This window comes from Oryx dammah, unplaced genomic scaffold (assembly GCF_014754425.2).
Source record: "Oryx dammah isolate SB20612 unplaced genomic scaffold, SCBI_Odam_1.1 HiC_scaffold_11, whole genome shotgun sequence".
Classification (NCBI taxonomy): domain Eukaryota; kingdom Metazoa; phylum Chordata; class Mammalia; order Artiodactyla; family Bovidae; genus Oryx; species Oryx dammah.
Window position 1 is genome coordinate 37,272,784 of NW_024070195.1, and position 24,307 is coordinate 37,297,090.

Genomic DNA, 24,307 nt, shown 5'->3' on the forward strand with positions numbered 1-24,307 from the left:
TTTAGAAGCAGTCCATTGTTTCATATCTGGTTCTAACTGTTGCTTCTTGACCTGCATACAGTTTTCTCAGGAGGCAGATAAGGTTGTCTGGTATTTTGATCTCTTTAAGAATTTTCCACAGTTTGTTGTGATCCACACAGTCAAAGGCTTTAGTGTAGTCAATGAAGCAGATGTTCTTCTGAAATTCTCTTGCTTTTTCTGTGATCCAATGGATGTTGGCAATTTGATCTCTGGTTCCTCTGCTTTTTCTAAATCCAGCTTGAACATCTGGAAGTTCTCGGTTCACATACTGTTGAAGTCTAGCTTGGAGAATTTTGAGCATTACTTTGCTAACATGTGAGATGAGTACAATTGTGCAGTAGTTTGAACATTCTTTGGCATTGCCTTTCTTTAGGACTGGAATGAAAACTGACCTGTTCCAGTCCTGTGGCCACTGCTAAGTTTTCTAAATTTGCTGGCATATTGAGTACAGCACTTTCACAGCATCATCTTTTTGGATTTGAAATAGCTCAGCTGGAATTCCATCACCTCTACTAGCTTTGTTCAAAGTGATGCTTCTTAAGGCCCACTTGGCTTCACACTCCAGGATGTCTGGCTCTAGATGAGTGATCACACCGTCATGGTTACCTGGGTCATTAAGATCTCTTTTGTATAGTTCTTCTGTGTATTCCTGCCACCTCTTCTTAATTCCTTCTGCTTCTGTTAGGCCCATACCATTTCTGTCCTTTATTGAGCCTATCTTTGATGAAATACTCCCTTGGTATCTCTAATTTTCTTGAAGCAATCTCTAGTCTTTCCCATTCTATTGTTTTCTTCTATTTTTTTGTATTGATCACTGAGGAAGACTTTCTTTCTCCTTGCTAGTCTTTGGAACTCTGCATTCAGATGGATTCAGATATCCTTCCTCTTCTCCTTTGCCTTTTGCTTTTCTTCTTTTCTCAGCTACATGTAAGGCCTCCTCAGACAACCATTTTGCCTTTTTGCATTTCTTCTTGGGAATGGTTTTGATCACCACCCATTTTACAATGTTACGAACCTCCATCTATAGTTCTTCAGGCACTGTCTATAAGATCTAATCCCTTGAATCTATTTGTCACTTCCACTGTATAATTGTAAGGAATTGGATTTAGGTCATACCTGAATGGTCTACTGGTTTTCCCTACTTTCTTCAATGTAAGTCTGAATTTTGCAATAGGGAGTTCATGATCTGAGCCACAGTCAACTCCCGGTCTTGCTTTTGCTGACTGTGTAGAGCTTCTCCTTCTTTGGCTGCAAAGAATATAATCAATCTGATTTCAGTGTTGACCATCTGGTGATGTCCATGTGTCTCTTGCTTTAGCAGGCAGATTCTTTACCATTAGTGCCACCTGGGAAGCCCCCATTATAAGTTATAATGGATAAGAATAACTAAATCATTTTTTCTTTATACCTGAAACTAGCATGACATTGTAAATCAACTCTAGTTAAAAAAGAAGAGCAAGAGACACTAAAAAAGGAAGACAAAAAAAAAAAATCAATGTGCAAACAGAGAATTCTGTAGCTTCAAACCTCATTCTTCAAAAATGGAGAAATTAGGACCTTCCCAGATAAACATAAACTGAGAGAATTTGTCGCTAGTGAACTAGCCAGTGCTTTTAAATTTAAGCAAGAAAATGAATTAAAGATACCTAGATTGGAAATGAAGAAGTATCTCTTTTTGCAGATGACACGATTATGTATATAGATAGAAATCCACTAGAAAATAATTACGAATAATAAGATAATTAGCAAGTTTGCAGGATGTAAGACGTATATATAAAAATCACTTGTATTTCTATGCAGTAGCAGGGATGGGGGAGGCTGGTGGGCTGCCGTCTATGGGATCGCACAGAGTCGGACACGACTGAAGTGACTTAGCAGCAGCAGCAGCAGCAGCAGCAATGACCAATCTGAAAGCAAAATTAAAATGTAAATTTTAGGAGATGTTTGTTAACTTCTGCAAAGAAAGATGTCCAAACTAATCTTTTGCCATTTTGAATATGTCCTTCCATTGCCTCTGTCCTCCATTTGTTCCTATTGAAAAAAATCCATTGTTAATCTTTTTGAAGATTCCTTGTAGGTAATGTCACTTTTCTTTTTCTACTTTTAAAGTCTAGATTTGGATATCTTTGAGTTTTTTCTACTTGGAGTATACTGAGATTCTTTGAAATATAGATTCATGTTTTCCATCAAATTTGGGAAGTTTAGGGCCATTATTTCTTTAAATATTTGTCCCCTCTCCATCTGGGACTTCCATTATGTATATGTTGATATCTTAATTTTCTATTTATTTTTCTTAATTTCTGTTCCGCAGACTGGATAGTTTTAATTGACCTGTCCTGAAGTTCACTGATTGTTTTTTCTATTGGAGTCAAATGTTCTCTTCTGGTGAATTGAAAAAAAAAAAAAAAAGGTCATCTTAACTTTCAACTCCAGAATTTCTACTTGTTTCTTTAAAAAAATTTTTTTTTGTTAATATTCTTTTTTATGTTTGTTATTCTCATACTTTCTCTAGTTCTCTAAGCATGCTTTACTTTTGTTTTTTGAACATATGTGTAATAAATAAATTATACATCTAGATAATGAGTCATTGTCTGGGCTTCCTGCAGGACTGTTTCTGTTAAACCTTTTATTTCTTGTGTATGGGAAATACTTTCCTGTTTCTTTGTGTATTTCGAATTTATTTCTTTATTTTTGGCTATGTTGGCTCTTCATTGCTGTGCAGTCTTTGCTTCCGTTGTGACGGCCGGGGGCCATTATCTAGCTGTGATGTGCAGGCTTCTCTTTGCAGCGGCTTCTCTTATTGCAGAGCACAGGCTCTTGGGCACACAGGTTTCAGTAGTTGTGGCAGTTGAGCTCAGCTGTTGCAGCTCCTGGACTTGAGAGCATAGGCTCAATAGTTATGGTGCATGGGCTCAGTTGCTCTGTGGCATGTGAAATCTTTCCAAATCAAGGAATGAACCTGTGTCTTCTGCATGGGCAGGTAGATTCTTCACCAGTGAGCCGCTAGGGAAGCCCTCAAAATTTTGGGGGTTGGAAAACTGGATGTTATATGTAATGTAATATAACAGCTCTGAGAATCAGATTTCCACCCTCCCTAGAGTTTGCTATTGTTATTGCTGCTGCTGGTTTGTTTAGTGAATTTTCTAGACTAATTCTGTAATGTCTATATTCTTTGTTGCTTGCAGCCTCTGAAATCACTGCTCAGTTGCTTAATCATCAGTTAAAAACTGGACAGAGCTGTCCTTAAATGCCTTAAACCAGTCCATCTCCAAACCTTTGATGAAGGAGTCTGTGTATGTGTTGGGACACCCTCTCAATGCTCCAGAAATTTATAACTGCCTTAGCCTTTACTTCATGCTTGTGCGGAGCCTCACGGTCAGCCAGAAGTGAAATACAATCACCTTCTTGCGTCTTCCCTGGGCACGCACATAGCCCGGCACAAGTATGCGGCCTTCTGGAGACTCAGGAATATACCATCACTTTTCAAAGCTCTCATAAACATACCATTCCACAGATTTTTATTGTAAGCCTTTTTCACCCTCTTGTTTGCCTCACTAACATTGCAACCTAGGGCAACTGTAATATTAAACACTTAACACTGATTTTTTTTTTTTTTTCAATAAACACCATGGGGAGAGGGCTGTTTGCACTGAGTGAGCTCTGAGTCAGGTCAAACAATGACAAATGCTGTGAGTGGGGCTTTTCTAGGATGTTTCCAGACAGGTCAGAGAAATGCAATTCTTTGGGCTCCAAGCCTGTACTGTCCCCCACTTGTTGCTAGTCTCCTGTTGTTAGTTTGCACCGTCACACTTGCTCTAGTTGCAAGGCTTTTGTCTTTTCAAGGCTACCATGGAATTGGGGAGAAGGGAGTGGCAATGGTTAGGTTAAAACACCATAAAGCTCACTGTTCTTACTGATATTCAGTCGTTTTTCTTGAGTAAGCACTCCTTGGACTGTTGTGAACCTTTGGGTATCTTCTAGGGTTCTTTTAAAAAAGTTGACTTTTACTATATCTGCCACTGTCCTTGTTGTTCTTGTGGAGACATAATTTTGAAAGGTCCTTACTGCACTATATTTATTTTGAATTAGTATTTTTCTCTTAGGCCAGATGAGATTAGAAACATATGAAACTTCCCAGTGCCTGATGAAGAGGGGGTGCAGATTGAGTTTGGATGAGGAGGCTCAACTGAAAGGAACCGGAGACAAAATTTGCCCATTTACATTTCTTTATTTAGTTTTTATTGTAGCAGTGTAATATAGAAATAGCCATTGAGCGTATATAGGTGGCGCCTACATTTCAAACTTTTTATATAGCATTCTTTGAAGCTTTGCCATTTGGTTTGCTATTCTACTGCAGTTGCGGGGAAGGGGGAGTAAGCACATAGAAGATGGTGTAATACTAAGACCAACTGATAGAAAGAGAATGTTTAAGCTTAAAAAAGTAGGTATAACAGTCATCAGGTGCCAGATACACACTACAGTGCTCACTTTCCATAGGTTGTGAAAAAGCTTTTCATAGCTAAATCAGAAGGAAAACGCTAATTTATTCTCTGTGTCCATTACTTTTCTATATTAGAAACCTCTGATATTTTAGAAGGGTTTCTATCAAAAATCAATAAAATGTTTAATGTTTGATACTTAAAGTCACAGACTTCATTTACCTAGTGCATTTGTGGCCAAGAAATATATTTCCAAATGACATTGCTAATGGGATATTGCTATATAATTGGTGACAGATCCTGTTGAGTAGAAATATTCTGTAATAATTCAGCTCCAGTGGCCCAAGGCTCTAGAATGGCCTTACCACCAGGCTGGCTGCTGTGAACCCAACCTCCAGACCAGCTCCTGTGAAACCAGGCTCCCAGTCCAACCTACTCTTGGCTAAACCCTAGGACCCAGATGCCGGACCCACTTCAGTGGTTCCCAATGCCGGGTCAGCCCCTGTGGACCCAGCATTCAAGTTCACCCATGCAGGCATGACATCATCAAAGGAAATTAATAAAGCTCCAAAGACTAGCCCCAAAGAAATAGAGATCTGTGTGCTTTCCAACAAAGTATTTACAATAATCCTCTTAAATTTAAGTAACCACAAGAAGATAAATGTAGACAACTAAATGAAATTAGGAAAACAATACATAAGCAAAATGAAAAATTCAATGAAGAAATAGAAGCCATTAAAAAACAAGCAAACTGAAGTCCTAGGGTCAAGGAATACAATAACTTAATTGAAGATTCATTGGAAAGCTTCATAGCTGATGCATCCAAGCAGAAGCAAGAATTGATTAACAAAAAAAAAAAAAGTCATTTGAAATCATCCAGTTAGAGAAGCAAAAAGGAAAGAGAACGAAAAAGAGTGACGAAAACCTACAGGAAGCATGAGAAACCATAAAAGAAACAAGCTACTCATTGTTAAAGTCTCAGAAGAGAGGGATAAAGGGACTGAAAGCTTATTTAAAGAAATAATGAGTAAGAGTCGTCAAATCTGGGGAGACACTTGGATATCCCTGTTCATGAAACTAATATGTCACCCTAAAATTTCAGACCAAGACACATTAAAATAAAACTGTCTAAAATCAAAAACCAAGAGAAAATTTTAAAAACACCAAAAAAAAAAAAAAAAAAAACAACCTGCTCACAATAAGGGAAACCCCATACGGCTATCAGCAGATTTCTTAGCATAAACTTTTCAGCCCAAGAGAGTGGGGTGACATATAAAAGTTTGGCGGGGGGGAAACAACTGCCAACCAAGAATACTTTGCTGGCAAAGTTGCCTTTCAGAAATGAGGGAGAAATAAAAGTTGATAGAATTTATCACTAGACTTGCCTTACAAGAAATGCTGAAAGGGGCTCTTCAAGCTGAATTGAAAAGACACTAATTAGTAACATGAAAACATATGAAGATATAAACATAATGGTAAAGGTAAGTATATAGGCAAATTCAGAACACTTTAATACTGTAATACAGTTATGTGTTACCAGGCTTCCTTGGTAGCTCAGTGGTAAAGAATCTGCCTATCAATGCAGGAGATGCAAGTTTGATTCCTGGGTCAGGAAGATCCCCTGGAGAAGGAATTGGCAACTCACTCGAGTATTCTTGCCTGGGAAATTCCATGGACAGCGGAGCCTGGTGGGCTATAGTCCATGGGGTCACAAAAGAGTCAGACATGACTTAGCAATTAAACAACAATGACATGGTGATGTGCTAATTGCTTAACTCTAGTATAGAGTTGAAAGGACAAAAGTATTAAAAACTAACTATAGCTACAATATTTTGTTAACAAATATACAATATAAAAAGAGGCAAACTGTGATATCAAAAACATAAAATATGGGACAAGGAGTAAAATGGGTAGAATTTTTATATGTGATCAAAGTCAAGTTATCAGCTTAAAATAATCTGTTATATTGTTAAGATATTTTATGTAAGTCTCATCGTAACCACAAAGCAAAAACCTGCAGGAGATACTCAAAAGATAAAGAGGAAAGAATCAAACCATCAACTCCCAAGGAAAGACAGAAGAGGAAGAAAGGGACAAAGGAACTACCAAATAGCCAGAAAGCAAGTATGTTGTTTTTTTTTTTTTCCTTAAACTAAATTGACAAACTTTTAGCTAGCCACCTAAGAGTAATGATAGAATTCCCTAATAAATCAGAGATGAAAATGGGAACCTAAGAGCTAACACCAAAGAAATGCAAAAGATCATAAGAGACTACTATGGGCATTTATATCCCAGCAAGCTGGATAACCTCGAAAAAGTTTTTAGAAATATAGAATGAAGTAAGACTGAGTCATGGAGAAATAGAAACTTCTAACAGATCAATAACAATAAGGAGATTGAATTAGTAATCAAAAATCTTTCAACAAAGAAAATCCTGAGTCCAGATTGTTTCACTAGTGAATTCTACCAAATACTTGAAAATTAATGCCAATCCTTCTCAAACTCTTCTAAAAATATTGGAGAGGAAGGAACATTTCTACATTCAACATTACATTGATACCAAAGCCAGATTAAGGACACCACAAAGAAACCATAGACTAAAATCCCTGATGAATATAGATGCAAAAAATCTCAACAACAAACTGGCAAACTGAATTCAACAGCACATTAAAAGGATCACACACCATGTTCAAGTAGGATTATCCCTGGAATGCAAAGATGATTTAACATGTGCAAATCAATAAATGTGATACACCACATTCACAGAAGATAAAAATCATATGATCATCTCAATAGGTGCAGGAAAAGCATTTGACAAAATTCAGCATTCTTTTATGATAAAGCACTCAACCAAATTGAGTATAAAAAGAATGTACCTCAACATAACAAATGCCATATATAACAAAGTCATGGCTAACATCATACTCAACGGTGAAAGCTTTAAATCTTTCTCACTAAAATCAGGAATATGACAAAGGTACTCACTTTTACCACTTCCATTCAACATAATACTGGAAGTCCTCTTCAGAGCAATTAGGCAAGGAAAAGAAATAAAAGGCATCCAAATTTGAGAGAAAGAAGTAAAAATTCCTGTTTGTAGATGATATGATCCTACATAGAGAGAAATCCTAAAGAGCCCACCAAAAAACTGTTGGAACTAAGCAACAAATTCACTAAAGTTGCAGGATACAAAATCACTATACAGGTATCAGTTGTGTTTCTATACACTAACAACAAAATATCTGAAAAAAATGTAAAAGATGCAATTTCATTTATAATAGTATCAAAACCAATAAAAAGGAATAAATTTAACCAAGAAAGTGAAAGATCTGTACACTGAAAATTACAAGACATCAAAGAGAAAATTAAACAAGACACAAATAAATGGGAAAATATACCATGTTCATGGATCAGAAGAATTAATCCTATTAAAATGAACAAGCTGCCTACAGCCATCTATAGATCCAATGCAATCCTTATTAAAATTCCAACAGCATTTTTCACAAAAGCAGGTAAAAACACCAAAATCTTTTAAGGACTACAGAAGAATTTGAATAGCCAAGGCAGTCCTGAGAAAGAAGAACAAAGCTGGAGGCATATTTCCTGATTTCAAGAGAAGAGAAGGGGACTTCTATACACTGTCAGTGAAATGTAAGTTGTTTTGCAGCCACCATTAAAAACAGTATGGAGTTTCCTTAAAAAATTAAAGATGGAACTACCAAATGATACAGCGATCCTGCTTCTGGGTACACGGACATCTGTCAGTATACACCTGTCAGTATATCTGTGGAGTATCAATGCAGGACCCCTTGCATTTACCAAAATCCATGAATGCTCAAGTCCCATATTTGATTCTCTGTATCCATGGGTTTCGAATCTGTGGATTCAACAAACCTTGGGTGGAAACCTGAGTCTACAGTTGGTTGAATCTGCAGGTGCAAAACCCACAAATGCAGAAGGGTTTTTGTATTTACTGAAAAAAAGTCCATGTCAAAGTTCTAACCCAAGTTGTTCAAAGGTCAACTATATAGCCAAAGTAAATGAAATCACTGTCTCAAAGAGATATCTGCACTCTCAAGGCAATTGGCAAGGCATGGAAAAACTTGTGTCCATCTATAGATGAATAGATAAAGATGTGGTATATATTCGCAATGGAATATTATTCAGTTATGAAAAAAAGAAGAAAATTCTTTTTGTGACAACATAGATAGACCTTGAGAGCATTATCAGTTCAGTTCAGTTCAGTCGCTCAGTCGTGTCCGACTCTTTGCACCCCCATGAATCGCAGCATGCCAGGCCTCCCTGTCCATCACCAACTCCCGGAGTTCACTCAGACTCGCGTCCATCGAGTCTGTGATGCCATCCAGCCATATCATCCTCGGTCGTCCCCTTCTCCTCCTGCTCCCAATCCCTCCCAGCATCAGAGTTTTTTCCAATGAGTCAACTCTTCTCATGAGGTGGCCAAAGTATTGGAGTTTCAGCTTTAGCATCATTCCTTCCAAAGAAATCCCAGGGTTGATCTCCTTCAGAATGGACTGGTTGGATCTCCTTGCAGTCCAAAGGACTCTCAAGAGTCTTCTCCAACACCACAGTTCAAAAGCATCAATTCTTCGGCACTCAGCCTTCTTCACAGTCCAACTCTCACATCCATACATGACCATAGGAAAAACCGTAGCCTTGACTAGACGGACCTTAGTCGGCAAAGTAATGTCTCTGCTTTTGAATATGCTATCTAGGTTGGTCATAACTTTTCTTCCAAGGAGTAAGCATCTTTTAATTTAATGGCTGCAGTCACCATCTGCAGTGATTCTGGAGCCCAAAAAAATAAAGTCTGACACTGTTTCCACTGTTTCCCCATCTATTTCCCATGAAGTGATGGGACCAGATGCCATGATCTTAGTTTTCTGAATGTTGAGCTTTAGGCCAACTATTTTACTCTCCTCTTTCACTTTCATCAAGAGGCGTTTTAGCTTCTCTTCACTTTCTGCCATAAGGGTGGTGCCATCTGCATATCTGAGGTTATTGATATTTCTCCCAGCAATCTTGATTCCAGCTTGCATTTCTTCCAGCCCAGCGTTTCTCATGATGTACTCTGCATAGAAGTTAAATAAGCAGGGTGACAATATACAGCCTTGACGTACTTCTTTTCCTATTTGGAACCAGTCTGTTGTTCCATGTCCAGTTCTAACTGCTGCTTTCTGACCTGCATACAGATTTCTCAAGAGGCAGGTCAGGTGGTCTGGTATTCCCATCTCTTTCAGAATTTTCCACAGTTTATTGTGATCCACACAGTCAAAGGCTTTGGCATAGTCAATAAAGCAGAAATAGATGTTTTTCTGGAACTCTCTTGCTTTTTCCATGATCCAGCGGATGTTGGCAATTTGATCTCTGGTTCCTCTGCCTTTTCTAAAACAAGCTTGAACGTCAGGGAGTTCACGGTTAACGTAATGCTGAAGCCTGGCTTGGAGAATTTTAAGCATCACTTTACTAGCGTGTGAGATGAGTGCAATTGTGCGGTAGTTTAGTGAAATAAGTTAAAGACAAATACTGTATGTTCTCACTTATATGTGGAATCTATAAAAACAAACTCATAGAAATAAAGAGTAGAATGGTGGTTACCTGGGGCTGTGAAGTAGAGAAAATGGGGAGATGTTGGCCAAAGGATATAAGCTTCTAAATATAGAATGAGTAAGCTCTGGGCATCTAATATACAGCACAGTGACAATAATTAGCAGTACTGTATTATGTATTTATAAGTTGTGAAGAGAGAAAATCTTAAATGTTATCACCACAAAAAATATAATTATTTGAGGTGATGAATGTGTTGATGGATTTATTAAGTTGACTTATTGTGGTAATTATTTCACAATATATATTGTATCAATTCATCACATTGTACACCTTAATTTTATATATGTTATTGCTGAATTTATCTCAGTGAAGCTGGGGCAAAAGAGAAATTATGTTAAAAACTAAGATTTGTGTAGAGTTTGTAATAATATATTTCAATATTGATTCATTAATTGTGGCAAATGTACAATATTAGTCTAAGATCTGAACAACAGAGGAAACCAGGTGTGGGGTATGTGTGAACTCCCTATACTGTCTTTGCAACTTTTCTGTATATATAAAAGTGTCAACTACATCTGGCCCTTGAAAAATGAGGGGTTTGGGGCACCAACCCTCCCCGCAGTTGAAAATCCAAGTATAGCTTTACAGTTAGCCCCCTGTATTCCTGGTTTTGCACTGGTGGATTCAACCAACTGAGGATCATATAGTATTGTAGTATGTATTTAGTGAAAAAAATCTGATTATATGTGGACCCACATAGTTCTTGTTATCCAAGGGTCAATTATATTCTAAAATAAAAATTTTATTCAAGCAACAGAAGAAAATATTTAAGATGACTGGATCCCATTTGAGTTACTAGTTCTTTCTTAGAGAAAAGGATTGATGTGCTAAGACTCCTAAATAAAAAATAATTCCTAGCTAGCTAATCACATTCATAAATATTTCTATAGATATTTCTATCGATGTCTTTTCAGTAGTGTTGAATCAAATTGCTACTAAAATAGCCATATAATACAAATGATCCTGGAGGATGACATGGCAACCCACTCCAGTATTCCTGCCTGGAGAGTCCCATGGACAGGGGAGCCTGGCAGGCTACAGTCCACAGCGTCACAGAGTCAGACACAATGAAGCGACTTAGCATGCCGTGCATGCATAATACAAACACAACTAGCCGTTTTGATATTAAAAGTGTGTCATTTCTTTACGCAGCGTCCTGGCAGGTTACAATGGTACCATCTTTGCATATGGACAAACAGGCAGCGGTAAGACGTTCACCATTACGGGTGGGGCGGAGCGCTACAGCGACAGAGGCATCATCCCAAGGACACTGTCATACATTTTTGAGCAATTACAAAAGGTATGAAGCTTTCAGTTCATTTTATGCTTGATACATTCCACAGAAATTTACTGTGGGTGGAAAACTTATTGTGACCTTTTATTGTATTGTATATACATGAGGAAATATTATGTAGTAACTCTGGCCATAATTTGCATTTAAAGAAAGTTTGGGGTTTTGCTGAAAAGGTAGAAATCCAGAAGGTGCCTCATTTTAAGTGATTCTGCTTCAGCAAAGACTCAAAGGGAGTTCCTTCTGATATACCCATGGAGGTTAAAAGAACTGACAGCATATTTTTCCAACTAATATCTTCTATTTCTCATTAAGACATTGAAAAATATCTCTTATTTTAGCTACTAAAGCAGTGAATAGGATAGTGTGGCTTTACCTCCTTCACACTTTTATTGGCAGCCCAGAGGAGCTTACCACAGTAAACATCCTTATTGCAATTAATACTGTTATGAAGAGGAGTTTCCTTTCTATAGTATATGCATCATTTATTGTATATTGCAAATGCCTGTTTCTTTTTTCTATTTTTTGAAGTAGCAAAGGGTAGCTTTATTACTTTTGCTAGGCAAAGGGGGACACAGCTGGTTGCTGCCTCAAAAAACTATGTTCCCCAAATATCTGTTTCTTTATCAAGATTTAATACAACTGACAGTGTAGGTATCTCTATCCCCATTTTAAAATTTAGAAAACTGACCATGAGGCTGGCTTTATTTTGCTGGTTGTTTTTAAACAAATCCTACACAGTGAGGGTCACTTAAATTTTCTGGGTTTCAGTTCTCCTCTGAAAATAGGGACTACATTGTGCTAGGCAATCTCTGGCATCTCTGCTAGTTCCAGCACTTCTTTGGTTGTATCAGTTCTGTGTAACAAATGGCCTAACTGGGTGAGTGTAACAGTGTTTCCAAAATTTCTCTACTGTATACTGCTTACATTTTGAGTTGCAAAGATGAGAATTGCTGAGATATGCAGAATTCTAATTTCCACCCATAAAGTAGCAATTACCCATTAGTTCAGCTCGTCTCTTCCTAGCACAAACATGCCAGCTCTGCATGCCAGAAAATTTGGGAAGGAAAGGATTGAGTATAATATATATGTTGAATCCAAATTCTTCCTTTTCATTTACTCATTTATTTCTGACATTAGCTGTTTTGTTTGGTTTCCAGATCTCACAAACTGGGAATATAATTTCTAGTAGCTTTTGTTGCTTAATGTAGCCGTGTGCTGTCTTGGGGAAATCACTGAAGGTGGTGCAGGCCAGCCTGGTTCTAAGTGCACCGCTTAACAGGGTGTGGACTTGGGCAGTTGCTCCCTGTCTCAGGCTTGTGGAGTAGCTTTCAGAGTTGAATATGCTGTAGTTAAAGACACTGTCCAATTCCTGGCACATGGGCAGTGCTCAAAACATGATAGCTATTACTACAGCCGTTAATATCTTCTGGTCAATTGACTTCTGACCAATTTCAAAGAACCCTTTGAAACTTAGAACGAATGGAGCTAATCCCCTAATTAAGTTAAACAAAATAAATTCTTTCCTAATAGAAAATATATTTGTCTTTAAATTTCATCTGTGGTTACCAAAATACAGTTTTTAAAGTCTAAATATCTCCCCAGTACCTACCGTTTATTGGGTTCATTGTTTTTATATCTGTTTGTCATTGACGTTACTCTAAATCTCATTTCATTCTGAATGATTCTAAATAACCTCCTGGACTTGGAGGGACCCCCATCCAGGACAACTCCTTGTAAATGAACAGATTAACAGGATGGGGCACAACGCATTTGTTGTAAACCGACTGAACTGTGGCAGAACGGGAGAGAGGCAACTTTGAAATTCTTTGTAAAGTTTGTCCTCACTTCTTAGCTGAAAAATGCTGACAGGTACTCAGCTGCCCCCAGTTGATTGCTTTAGAAGTCACATGGTGCTCTCCAGACTCCTTAAAGGAAACATTTGACTTATGCAAAGTATTTATCTCAAGATAAACTAAGAACTAGTACATACCAGGTGCTAAAATGCCTGTGAGTGGGTGATAGGAGCACATTTTGCAAAGATTTTCAAGGATGAAAATTGATTCCATTTATTTTAGAAATCACCACTCATTATTTTTGAGTATTGTGAGACTCATACTTGTTTTGGGGCAGGAGAAAAGGCTGTCTGCAGGGAACATGTGTGTTACATTACAGTCTGGCAGTCCTAAACAGTAAAAGAAGGAGTAATAAGGAAAGGTAGCTGCCACATAGCTTAGTGAATTTTAAGTGTGTATTCCAAGAAAAGCCCAGAAAACCCAGAAGCTGGAGGAGCCAAAGGAATTATCCCTATCATCTTAGGGCAATGGACTTGCCATTTTCCTGACTTTTTTATGATTTCTTCTAGTTTCTGAAAGAAGAGAGTTTCTCCCCTGCCGATGAACATACAGTTTGTTCTTTTTGCCTTTCTTTTCCTTTCCTTCTGTATTCACATACTGAATTCTGTGTTTGGAGGCTTTCAGAAATAAAAATAATAACAGAAATAATAATAATAGCAGTAGCAGTAATGATTTATTGGTGCCTATTAAATTTATCGGTGCCTAGCATTGTTGTTAGGATTTAAAATACAGAAACTTATTTCTCCATTACAATAGTTCTGCAATTAAAGGTTATTATCCCCGATTTCGTGATTTAAACAACTGAGGCTAAGGGCACAGGATCACTCTTATAAAGGCAGAGCCACTGCTCTAACCTAGCTTTGTCTGATGCCGAGATAAATTCATATTTGTATGCTAAAATCTCAAACCATAATCGATGGGACAGGATCTCAGGATGTTGCTGAGTGATTCCCCTTGGATTTTAACTTGCTCTAAGAATCTTTCAGGGATGGACAGCATGTGTGTTGATCATGGAACACTTTTTTTCACAAGTATTTTAAGTGGTATTTTAGGAAACAGTGGATTAGACTAAAGGCCACTCAGACTGTCTAGCGTTGCAGTGTGTATTTGTAGTCTCTTGTTTCCTGCACGAATGTAAGCTATAGCCCCCCAAATTATGTTGATATGATGCCTTTACTAAATGAGGACACTAACATAATTGATAGGTCATTTGTCAATGTTAGCAGCCAGCGTCACCTGCATCAAGATTTCCAGCATTTGGTTGGGAGAAGTTGTTTAGCAGAGATTCAGTCCATGCTGTCACTTTTGCAGAACACCAGACATGGAATTTCAGCTGTAGTTTGAGTATCTCACTACAGTCATGTGCTAGCTGAGAACTGCCTTAATTTTTCATGTATTATTTCATTTTTATGAAGTGGTAGTATCTTTAAGTGGATAGTTTGGGCCACTTTAGGGCCAGAGAATCATATTAATTTTAACCTGAAGAACACAGAGTCCTTATCCAACTTCGTCACTTCAGTGGGTGTTGAACAGAGGCCTGACCTGGTAGCAGCTCAGAGTTGCCAGGACCAGGATTCCAGATTTGGATTTGCAGGCCACGATTCTTTTCCCATCTTCTGTTTCTTTGAATAATACCTGTTAAATGGGTTTTCTTGCATATAGAAGAGAATCCTATCTATGAATATCCACTCTGACAATCTGCCGACCTTCTTGCCAGAAGACACAAATATATTCTCCTCTTATGAGTAGCACAACTCTTAATATTTGCAGAAATGGAAGCATTTCTGTCTTGGGGGAAACAAGAAGAGGTGCTCTTATTGATCCTTTGTATTGAAAAACAGAGCTTAGATTTTTCTTGAGACCTGGAAAAAAAAAAAAATCCCCTGTTTTATTCCATCTCAGAGGGAGTGAGTTCTTTCTGTCTGTTGGCAGAACTGAGACGAGGACCAGTCACCTTGACTTTTATCTTAATTATATTGATGCCTGTATTATTGCGTCTCAGCAATGATGCCCAGAAAAGGCCTTTCTCTAATCAATAGCTGGATATCTCTAATTTGCCACTTGGGCAAGGAATATTAACCCAACAGGTAGGGTATAAGTGGAGTAGAAAACGGCAACCAGTATTCTTGCCTGGAACATCCCGTGAACAGAGGAGGCTGATGGGCTACAGTCCATGGGGCCGCAAAGAGTAAGACATGACTGAGCAATTGAGCATGCAAGGTATAAGTAGTAAACTGTTAATGTCCATCTTACTGTTATCCCCTGGAATTCACTTTCCACATCTATTTACTATCTGTTATCTGTCACTGGAAATTTGAATATTAGAAAAGTTAAAAAGGAATTATGATTGAAGATGGAAATTCTTTGGCTACTGAAGTTTTTAAACTGAAATAACAATTCTATGTTCTGTTTTTTTTTTTTTTCCTGTGTAAAAGTAAAAAATAGTGTTTTATACAGTTCTGTAACCAAGTTGGCCCATTTCAAGTGTATATTGACTTTTTACATATAACGTGGAAACAATAAAAAATAACAGACTGAAGTTGCTTGTAATCATGGATGTTGGCCATCTTAAAAAAAAAAGCTTCATGCATATGGTAACTGGCAACTTGAAAGTGTCACGAACTGAAAATGAAAACCATGCAAAGTGAGAGAGTGAAGGAGAGAAACTGTAAGGAAACTAAAGATAAATGTGTTCATCTCTCTCTAAGCTGAATCATGATTTATAGCCATTTAATAACATCTTTCTCTTTCCCAATCAGGACAGCAGCAAAATATATACAACGCACATTTCCTATTTGGAAATCTACAATGAATGTGGTTATGATCTATTGGATCCAAGACATGAAGCCTCCAGTTTGGAAGATTTGCCGTGAGTAGCAGAACAACAAAGAGTAGGGGAAAATTACTTTCAGATGTTCCCTTCAATTGTTTTCTTTGAAACTTTGTATGTTTCTGGTCTCAATCATAATTAACAAATACTGGATAACAGAATCTTTTTGTAGTGTAGTGGATATTTTTTCCAGTTATGACAAATAGACAGTAGTGATGGGACCTAAAATTGCTTCAGACTCCATTCTTGAAACAATCTCTCTTGGAGCTGGTGCAAGCAGATGCAGTGAATGTTCTCAGAGAGTGGGTGCCGAGAGGGCTGATGGGCTGTGCCAACACCGGTTTACTCCTGCCACGTGAAATGAGGCCGTTTTACTCCTCCAATTGTGGCCCTTCTCTGAGGAAGGTGGTCAAATTAGCAATAAAAGAATCTGAAAGAGAGAAAGTAAAACTTTAGTTAGTGTTAGTCACTCAGTTGTGTCCGACTCTTTGCGACCCCATGGACTGTAGTCTACCAGGCTCCTCTGTCCAGGGAATTCTCCAGGCAAGAATACTGGAGTGGGTTGCCCGTTCCCTTTTCCAGGGGATCTTCCCAACCCAGGGATCAAATGCCAGTCTCCTGCACTGCAGGCAGAGTCTTTACCGTCGGAATCACCAGAGAAGAGAGAAAATAAAACTTTGTTTTCCCCAAATGCTTCTCTACAGTTATTGACTAACAGTGACATGCTTTTGGTCAGATTGGCAGTGATTGTTTCATGACTGAAATAGAAATATAGTCTTCAGAGCTTATCTCATAATGGAATAAGATTGGCACTGATTGTTTCATAACTGAAATAGAAATAGAGTCTTCAGAACTTATCTCATAATGGAATATGTTACTCTGTAAGCATATATGTAATATTCCTCACTGTTTGCTTGAATATTTGCCTAAGTTATACATATATTTAGTAATATTCATATACTTTTGTCTAGACATCTTTAGAATCTTGGTAGAGCCAAGAAAATGTATTGTGATATTTTTCTTATTAACTATTCTAAAATAGTTTAAACTATATGTTAATCCTCTACCAAAAAGGTCAACAGTCAATTGCAATTTGCAAAGGAAACAAGAAGAGATAATAAAGTATATATATATATATATAAGAATATATGTAAAACATATATATTCTTCTGTAAATGTTGATTAATAGTTTTTACATCTCATCTTTTTTATGCTAACAGTATTTACTAGAGGGAATTAGGAAAGGGGATTATTGTTGGTACTCTTAATATTTGTATAAAAATTAAGAGAAAGGAAAGACTACTGATTCCATGGAAGAAATTACTCTTAAAGAAATCATTGGAATTAAGTTTACAAAAAGGAAACACTTTCCTCACAGAAAGGATAGAAACAATAGTGTTTAAGACAGAAAGGCTATGTGTTGAAGAGTCACGTGAAGTGAAAGCAGAAAGGCCAACTGAAGCCAGCCTTTGGGGCACTTAAATGACAGGCTTTGGGTATGAGATTGATCTTTATTCTAATAGGCTTCTTAATTAGTTTTCTAGCCTCCTGCTGCTGCTGCTGCTGCTGCTGCTAAGTTGCTTCAGTCTGTCCAACTCTGTGAGACCCCATAGAGGGCAGCCCACCAGGCTTTGCTGTCCCTGGGATTCTCCAGGCAAGAACACGGGAGTGGATTGCCATTTCCTTCTCCAATGCGTGAAAGTGAAGTCACTCGGTCGTGTCCGACTCTAGCGACCCCATGGACTGCAGCCTACCAGGCTCCTCCATCCATGGGATTTTCCAGGCAAAAGTACTGGAGTGGGGTGCCATTGCCTTCTCCACCTCCAGTCTAATCTATATACCTCTAGGATAACTCTTGCATTCCAGGTGATGCTAGAGGTAAAGAAGCCGCCTGCCAATACAGGAGACATAAGAGATGTGGGTTCAATACCTGGGTGGGGAAGATCCCCTGGAGGAGGGCATGGCAACCCACTCCAGTATTCTTGCCTGGAGAATCCCCATGGACAGAGGAGCCTGGCAGGCTACAGTCCATGGGGTCACAAAGAGTTGGACATGACTGAAGTGACTGAGCGAGCATGCAAAATTGCTTTTAACAAGCCATATCTAAAGTGAAGAGCTTGAAGCATGTTTAGTAATAAATCCAGAAATGAAGGGCTTGACTGTGATGAACATGGAGGAGAGAGAAATCTGAGAGATATGCAATAAATAAATAGGAGGAAAGAAGGAAAGGAAGGAAGAAAGGGAGAGAGAGAGAGGAAGATAGGAGACAGGTAGATTCTGTCTCCCACCTTGGGTTTGACTGGTTCTGCAGAGAAGGTGAATCCCAGAGGTTATGGCTCTATTCGTTTTGCTAGTTGAAGAGAGGAAGCTCAGAAAGCTAGGACTTTCCCAGGGTTTCAAAACTACTCAGTTAGTGGTAGAATAAGGATTAAAAACCAGATACTCTCACTCTCATGCCAGAATAGCAAAAATAGCTTCAAGGTTTGACCACAGGACCTAGAGAATTAAGGCATCATTGACCTAAAAGGGAGATTTCCATTAGAAAGCTGGCACAGGTGGTTGTGATACGTTTCACAGGTATAACTTGGTGTCTGAGAACACCATACCAGATGTGCCTGTTTACAGTACATTCCACAGAGGTAGGGAGTGTGCCTTCCTTGCGCTGATAGTCTCTTTCCCACCTAGGCTGAACTCCTTATAAGTTTTAACAATTGTCTGTTAAGTTGAAACAATGAAGGAGACTCTCGGAAGATGAGAATTGTATAGGGAAAACAGCATGAGGTCTGTGAGTCTGGGTCTGAGTAATTAGGTGCAGTCTAACTATGGGAAGACCAAGGAGTGAGAAAAGCCCTTTGAGCTCTAAGAGAGGCGATGTGATCTAGAGGAAAGAGCACTTGATTAGAAGGCAGGAAATTTAGGTTCTAGTCCCACACCTGCAATCTTAAACCTTTTTTTTCCCCCCACTTTCCTGGATTTCTCTTTGTCTGTAAAATGTGGGCATTGGATTATAAAATATTTAGCAACCATCCAACCTCCAGTGTCTAAAGTTCACAGATTAGGGATCTCATAGGGTAGAATTTATTTGGTGGTTCTTCTCCCCGTCACAGAAGAATAAGAAGTGCTCTAGGTATTTTCTGTTGTCCTGCTAGAAAATACCCTCAGGCCTCTTGAGAGCAAGGGGAAGGCATAACTCCCTCTGTGACTCTGCTTTTCCCAGCGTGCCTGGCATTTAGCCCTGGTTCTCAGTGTTGGTGGGGTTGTCTCTATAGCTGGTGCCAGCTTCCTGTCTGAAACTGCAGTTCCTTCTTTAGTAGCTTTGTCTTCTCGCTGGAGAAGGAGTTCACTGACTCAAGTCAGAAGTGCCCTCAGTTACAAAACAGATGTTTTTAATGAACTACCCCACACCCCACCCTACCCCCCCATCCCCCACCCCCACACACAAAAGTGGTCTGCAAGTTTCTTATGTTTCAGACTATAATTACATGACAACAAATCTCATTAAAATAAAAATGAGAAGATTCTCTTTAAGAAGGGAGATTCCCATATCCCAAGACTGTATCCTGTGTACTTCAGATGTATTCAATAGTATAAAATCCCAGAACAGCTCAGAGCTATGTAGTCTTTTGGTGTGGGGATAATGGGATTTGACTGGGTATTGAGTCTGCTAGTTTTCTGGGGATTTTGAAGGTTTTACCTCTTACTAAGATGATAAAGCAATTCTTTATAATGGGATGTGACTTTTGTTGTACCTGGATTGGATTAAGAGGGTGGATGCACTGTTAATCTGGTTTCACAGTCTTGAACCAGAACAGGCTTTAACTCTGAAATCCTGTCTGTCTGGTTGACTGGCTGTATTTGTTGTGAGCAGGAATGTTCCAAACACTCTGAATATCATTCAAAAATACTAGGCAAGATGTCTGTTGACCTTGGTTCTCTCCTGAAGTCATCCATTTGAGGGACAATGACAATACGTACTTTTGATCCCTTCCATATTCTTATACTTGGGTTAACCATTGACACAGAATTCAAGGTGATTTTGATATGGCACAATAATAGCATCAGTGATAGGTTCCTTACCACTGAGCAGCACAGCTTCCTCCCAGCTCACCTGATGGACACCCGCCCTTGCTCTTCTCACATGGCCTTTGCCTTTTCTGTTTCTCTTCCCTCTGATATTCTAATGGGTTCCGCCTCTCTGCTCTTGCAGAAGCATTTACAAGCCTGTTGACTTCCTTGTGGACTTTGTATATATACTGTCAGGGCACCAGGTTAGCCAATCACTTTTTGCAATTATTGCTCTAGTTGTTTGGCAATGAGTTTTTAGATATAAGACTAAAGGTATGACCTGTGAAAGAATAAAACAGGTAAGTTGAATTCATTAAAATTAAAAACATTGGCCATCTGAAAGGCACTGTCAGTAGTTTAAAAAGACAAACCAGAGACTCAGAGAAGTTATTTACCAAACACATATCTGATAAAGGACTTGTATCCAAAGCATTCAAAGAACTCTTAAAATGAAACAGTAAGAAAACAATTCAGTTAAGAAGTGAGGAAGAAATCTGAAGAGACATCTCACCAAAGAAGATATATAGATGGTAAATAAGTATATGAAAAGATGGTCAACATCATCTGTCATTGAAGAGTTGTTAGTTAAAACACAAGATGCCACCACACGCCTTTTAAAACTGTTAAATGAGCAATATCAAATGCTGACAAGAATGTAATGCAACTGGAACTCTCTCTCATTGCTGGCGAGAAAGCACAATAGTATGGCCACTCTGGAAGACAGTTTCTAATTTCTTACAAAAGTAAGCGTTAAGTCTTACCATGTGTCCAGCAATCACACTCCTAGGTATTTAACTAAATGAAATGAAGTTTTATGACAGCATGAAAACCTACCCACACATGGATATAGCAGCCTTATTCATAATTACCAGAAACCAAAAGTAACCAAGATATTTCTCAATAGGCAAATAGAAAACCAGTGGTACATCCATGTAGTGGAATATCATTTGGCAATAAAAATAAGTGAGCTATTAAACCACGGAAAGACATGGAGAAACATTAAATGTATAGTGCTAAGTGCAAAAGCCAGCATAAAAAATCTACACACTCTATGATTCCAACTGTAAGACATTTTGGAAAAGGCAGAACTATAGATACAGTAGAAATACCAGTGTTTGCCAGTGGTTGAGAAGGGCTGCCAAGGGTAGAAGGATGAATAAGTGAAGCACAGATGATTTGGGGGACAGTGAAACTATCAGATTGGATACTGTAATGGTAGGTACATAACTTCACGCATTTGTCCAAACTCACAGAATTTGCAACACAGAGAGCGAGCCCTGATGTAAACTATGGATCTTCAGTTTAATAAAATGACAATAACAGAAAGGAATGAACTGTTGATACACTTAACAACTTGGATGAATCTCCAGGGAATTATGCTGAGTGAAAAAAAGCCAATCCCAAAAGATAATATGCTTTGCGATTTCATTTATGTAATGTACATTAATTGGCAGAGCTATAGAAGTAAGTAACAGATCAGTGGCTGACAGGAGTTCGGGTGGGCAGCGGGAATGGTTATATGCGTCCAGTGACGGCTCCTTGTGGTGATGGACCCTCCTGTGTCCTGACTGTGACGGTGGATATACAAACTATCAACATATGCATAGGTGAGCAAAAGCAAAACTGGAACATCTGAAGAAAATCAGTGGATTGTATCCATTTCAAGGTCCTGGTTGTGATACTTTAATATCATTTTATAAGATGTTACCATTGCAAAAAACTGAGTGATGGGTACAGGGGACCACTCTGCATTATTTCTTACAGCTGCTTGTAAATCCACAATTATCACAAAATGTAATTTTAATTTAAAACAGTAAGTAGCTATATTTTTATCTATGGACATATATATGCTTATGCACAGATGTGTAGTAGAGCTATTCTGCATTTAGTAATTTAAATAAAAATAGAACTTCTTCTTTTGAGAGCTCCTTATGTCATATGCTATAAAGGGAATATAGTTAGAATCTAAGTATGTCTCATGAAGTAAAACAGTATAACTGCTGGTCTTAACCATAGGGAAAATAGTCACCTTACTTTAGTGTAATTTTAGTATTCCTAAATACGGATGCATATTCCATTTAAGGTTCCAAAGACAGTCATGGTTATTACTGTTAAAAAAAAAAAAAAAGTAAATTCTAGCATTCAGTATTGAAGTCTTGGCTATGTTGTGTTTTTTAAATAATTTGTCATCAAAGGAAATAAAAAAAACCTGACAGATGTTAAATTTAAATTCACAACATTTCTAATACCTACTGGATATAAAACTCTGCTAAGTGCCACAGGAGTTACCAAAAGTGTCTGCCTTCCTGGCTTACAGCCTAGTCATGTGGAATCACTCATGGATTTAGCAAACAGTTATTGAGATCCAACTTGGTTCCACACACTCTGCTAGGCACTGAATTTACCAACATAGGCTTTGCCTTCCTGGAACTCATAGCACAGTGGATAAAAATAGTACAAAATAGCATCAGGTGGAATATGAAAATCCTAAGAGAGGCACAAAGAGTGGCAAGGGCTTAGAGGAGAAAGAAATCACACCAGGTCAAGCAATCAGAAAAAGACTCGAGGAGAAGATGGCACATGGAATAGAGCTTGAAGGAGAGGCTAGGACCTCCTTTGGACTGTGGAGTGTGGCATCCACATGGAAACAGAGGCAGGGAATTTGCAAAGCAGAGATCTTGTCCTGGTACTGTTAATAGACCTGTTCAGCAGGAACCCAGAGAAGGAACAGGTGAAAACTTTAAGACTGCTGCTGCTAAGTCACTTCAGTCATGTCCGACTCTGTGCGACCCCATAGACGGCAGCCCACCAGGCTTCCCCATCCCTGGGATTCTCCAGGCAAGAGCACTGGAGTGGGTTGCCATTTCCTGATTCGGCAGACAAGGTGCAGCCCTTGAAGATTTTTAATCCAGGGCATAGCATGACTGGAACTACCTTTCAGGAAGAAATCACTCAGTAGTGTACAGGACAGGAATGAGATGGATGGAGGTCAGAGAGAGTCTGGAGCATTGTGGGAAGTTATTGGGACCATTCACGTGGCAATAGGAGTCAAGAGGGGCAAAACCGGAAAAATGTCATAATCCAGTGGCTTGAAATTTAACTGTGTGAAAGAATCAAGTGCAATGACTGTTAAAGATGCAGATTCCTGGCCTCTACCTCCAGAAGGTTCAATTTTGTTTGAACAAGCATCCCAGATGCCTCTAATGCAGGCCCGCCCACCTTAATTTCTTCACTCATCCACATAGGGAAAGTTTCTCTTTGAGATACCAGGAAAACCTCTCATTAAAGGAAGTATCACTGTTTACAGAGTCTAAGCTTGTGCTGTTCACCAATAATCGAGAGACTAGTGTGGGGGCAGGGAATAACAATGCTGTTTGGAAAGCCAGCAAACCAAGAAGATGGCAGACTCATCCCCTCTCCAAAGGGAAGCACCTTTTGTATTCTATTACAAATTAATCACTAAAGGGATGCTGCCTCTAAGTTTAGAGATGGTAATCGTCCATCTCTGGGAACACTGCTTCCCAGGTGATAAACATTAAGCTAAAATACCTTTGTTTAGCTCACAGGAAACATCCTGACCAGGCCTATCTGTGAATGACTGCAGGGAGGAAGAAATTAACACATTCCCTCTGGAGGCTGATGGGAACCAGGAAGTGTTTGACTTTACTCTCTCCCCTTTTAGAATAAAAGGAGCCTGAATTCAAACTCAAAATGTGCTTCCCTATTACATCATAATCCATGTTTTGTGGATGACTAAACTAAAGGTCGCAGAGGTTGTGTGATATTTCCCCAAGATTCCATGTTCTGGCAAGAGATAGGATATCAGCCTCAGTCAGACCTTACAGCTGGGGTTAATGGTGCTCTCAACCCAGGCTTATGTTGGTTCTCCATCTGAGCTCTGGGAAGACTGTGCCTTCTGGGCATCTTCAGGCCCCAGGAGGCTCTTGCATGAGTCAAAGCTTTGAGCCCAGTGCCATTCTGTCTGTTGCATGTCAGACACTCTGCGGAGGGGCTGAGAGCACCTGCTCCTGACCTCAGAGGGTTCTAATGTAGTAGAACAGACTTGTAAACTGATCATTTCCTCAAACACAAATTCCCTCAACTTGCTGCCTTCCACCCTTTCCCCCCTCCATCACTTACGTTCCTCTAGTCTCAGGAAACTCTGTCCTTTTGA

At 38.8% G+C, this 24,307-nt stretch overlaps 1 protein-coding gene across 3 annotated transcripts in view; it reads left to right on the plus strand.

Annotated features, from left to right (window-relative positions):
* Positions 1–24,307, plus strand: part of KIF6 (kinesin family member 6) — a 430,349-nt gene that overhangs the window by 89,594 nt on the left and 316,448 nt on the right. For all 3 annotated transcript variants that reach the window (XM_040249763.1, XM_040249761.1, XM_040249762.1), the window contains exons 4-5: positions 11,244–11,391; positions 15,998–16,107. In XM_040249763.1, coding sequence (XP_040105697.1) covers positions 11,244–11,391; positions 15,998–16,107 — 258 coding nt within the window. The remainder of the gene's footprint in view (positions 1–11,243; positions 11,392–15,997; positions 16,108–24,307) is intronic.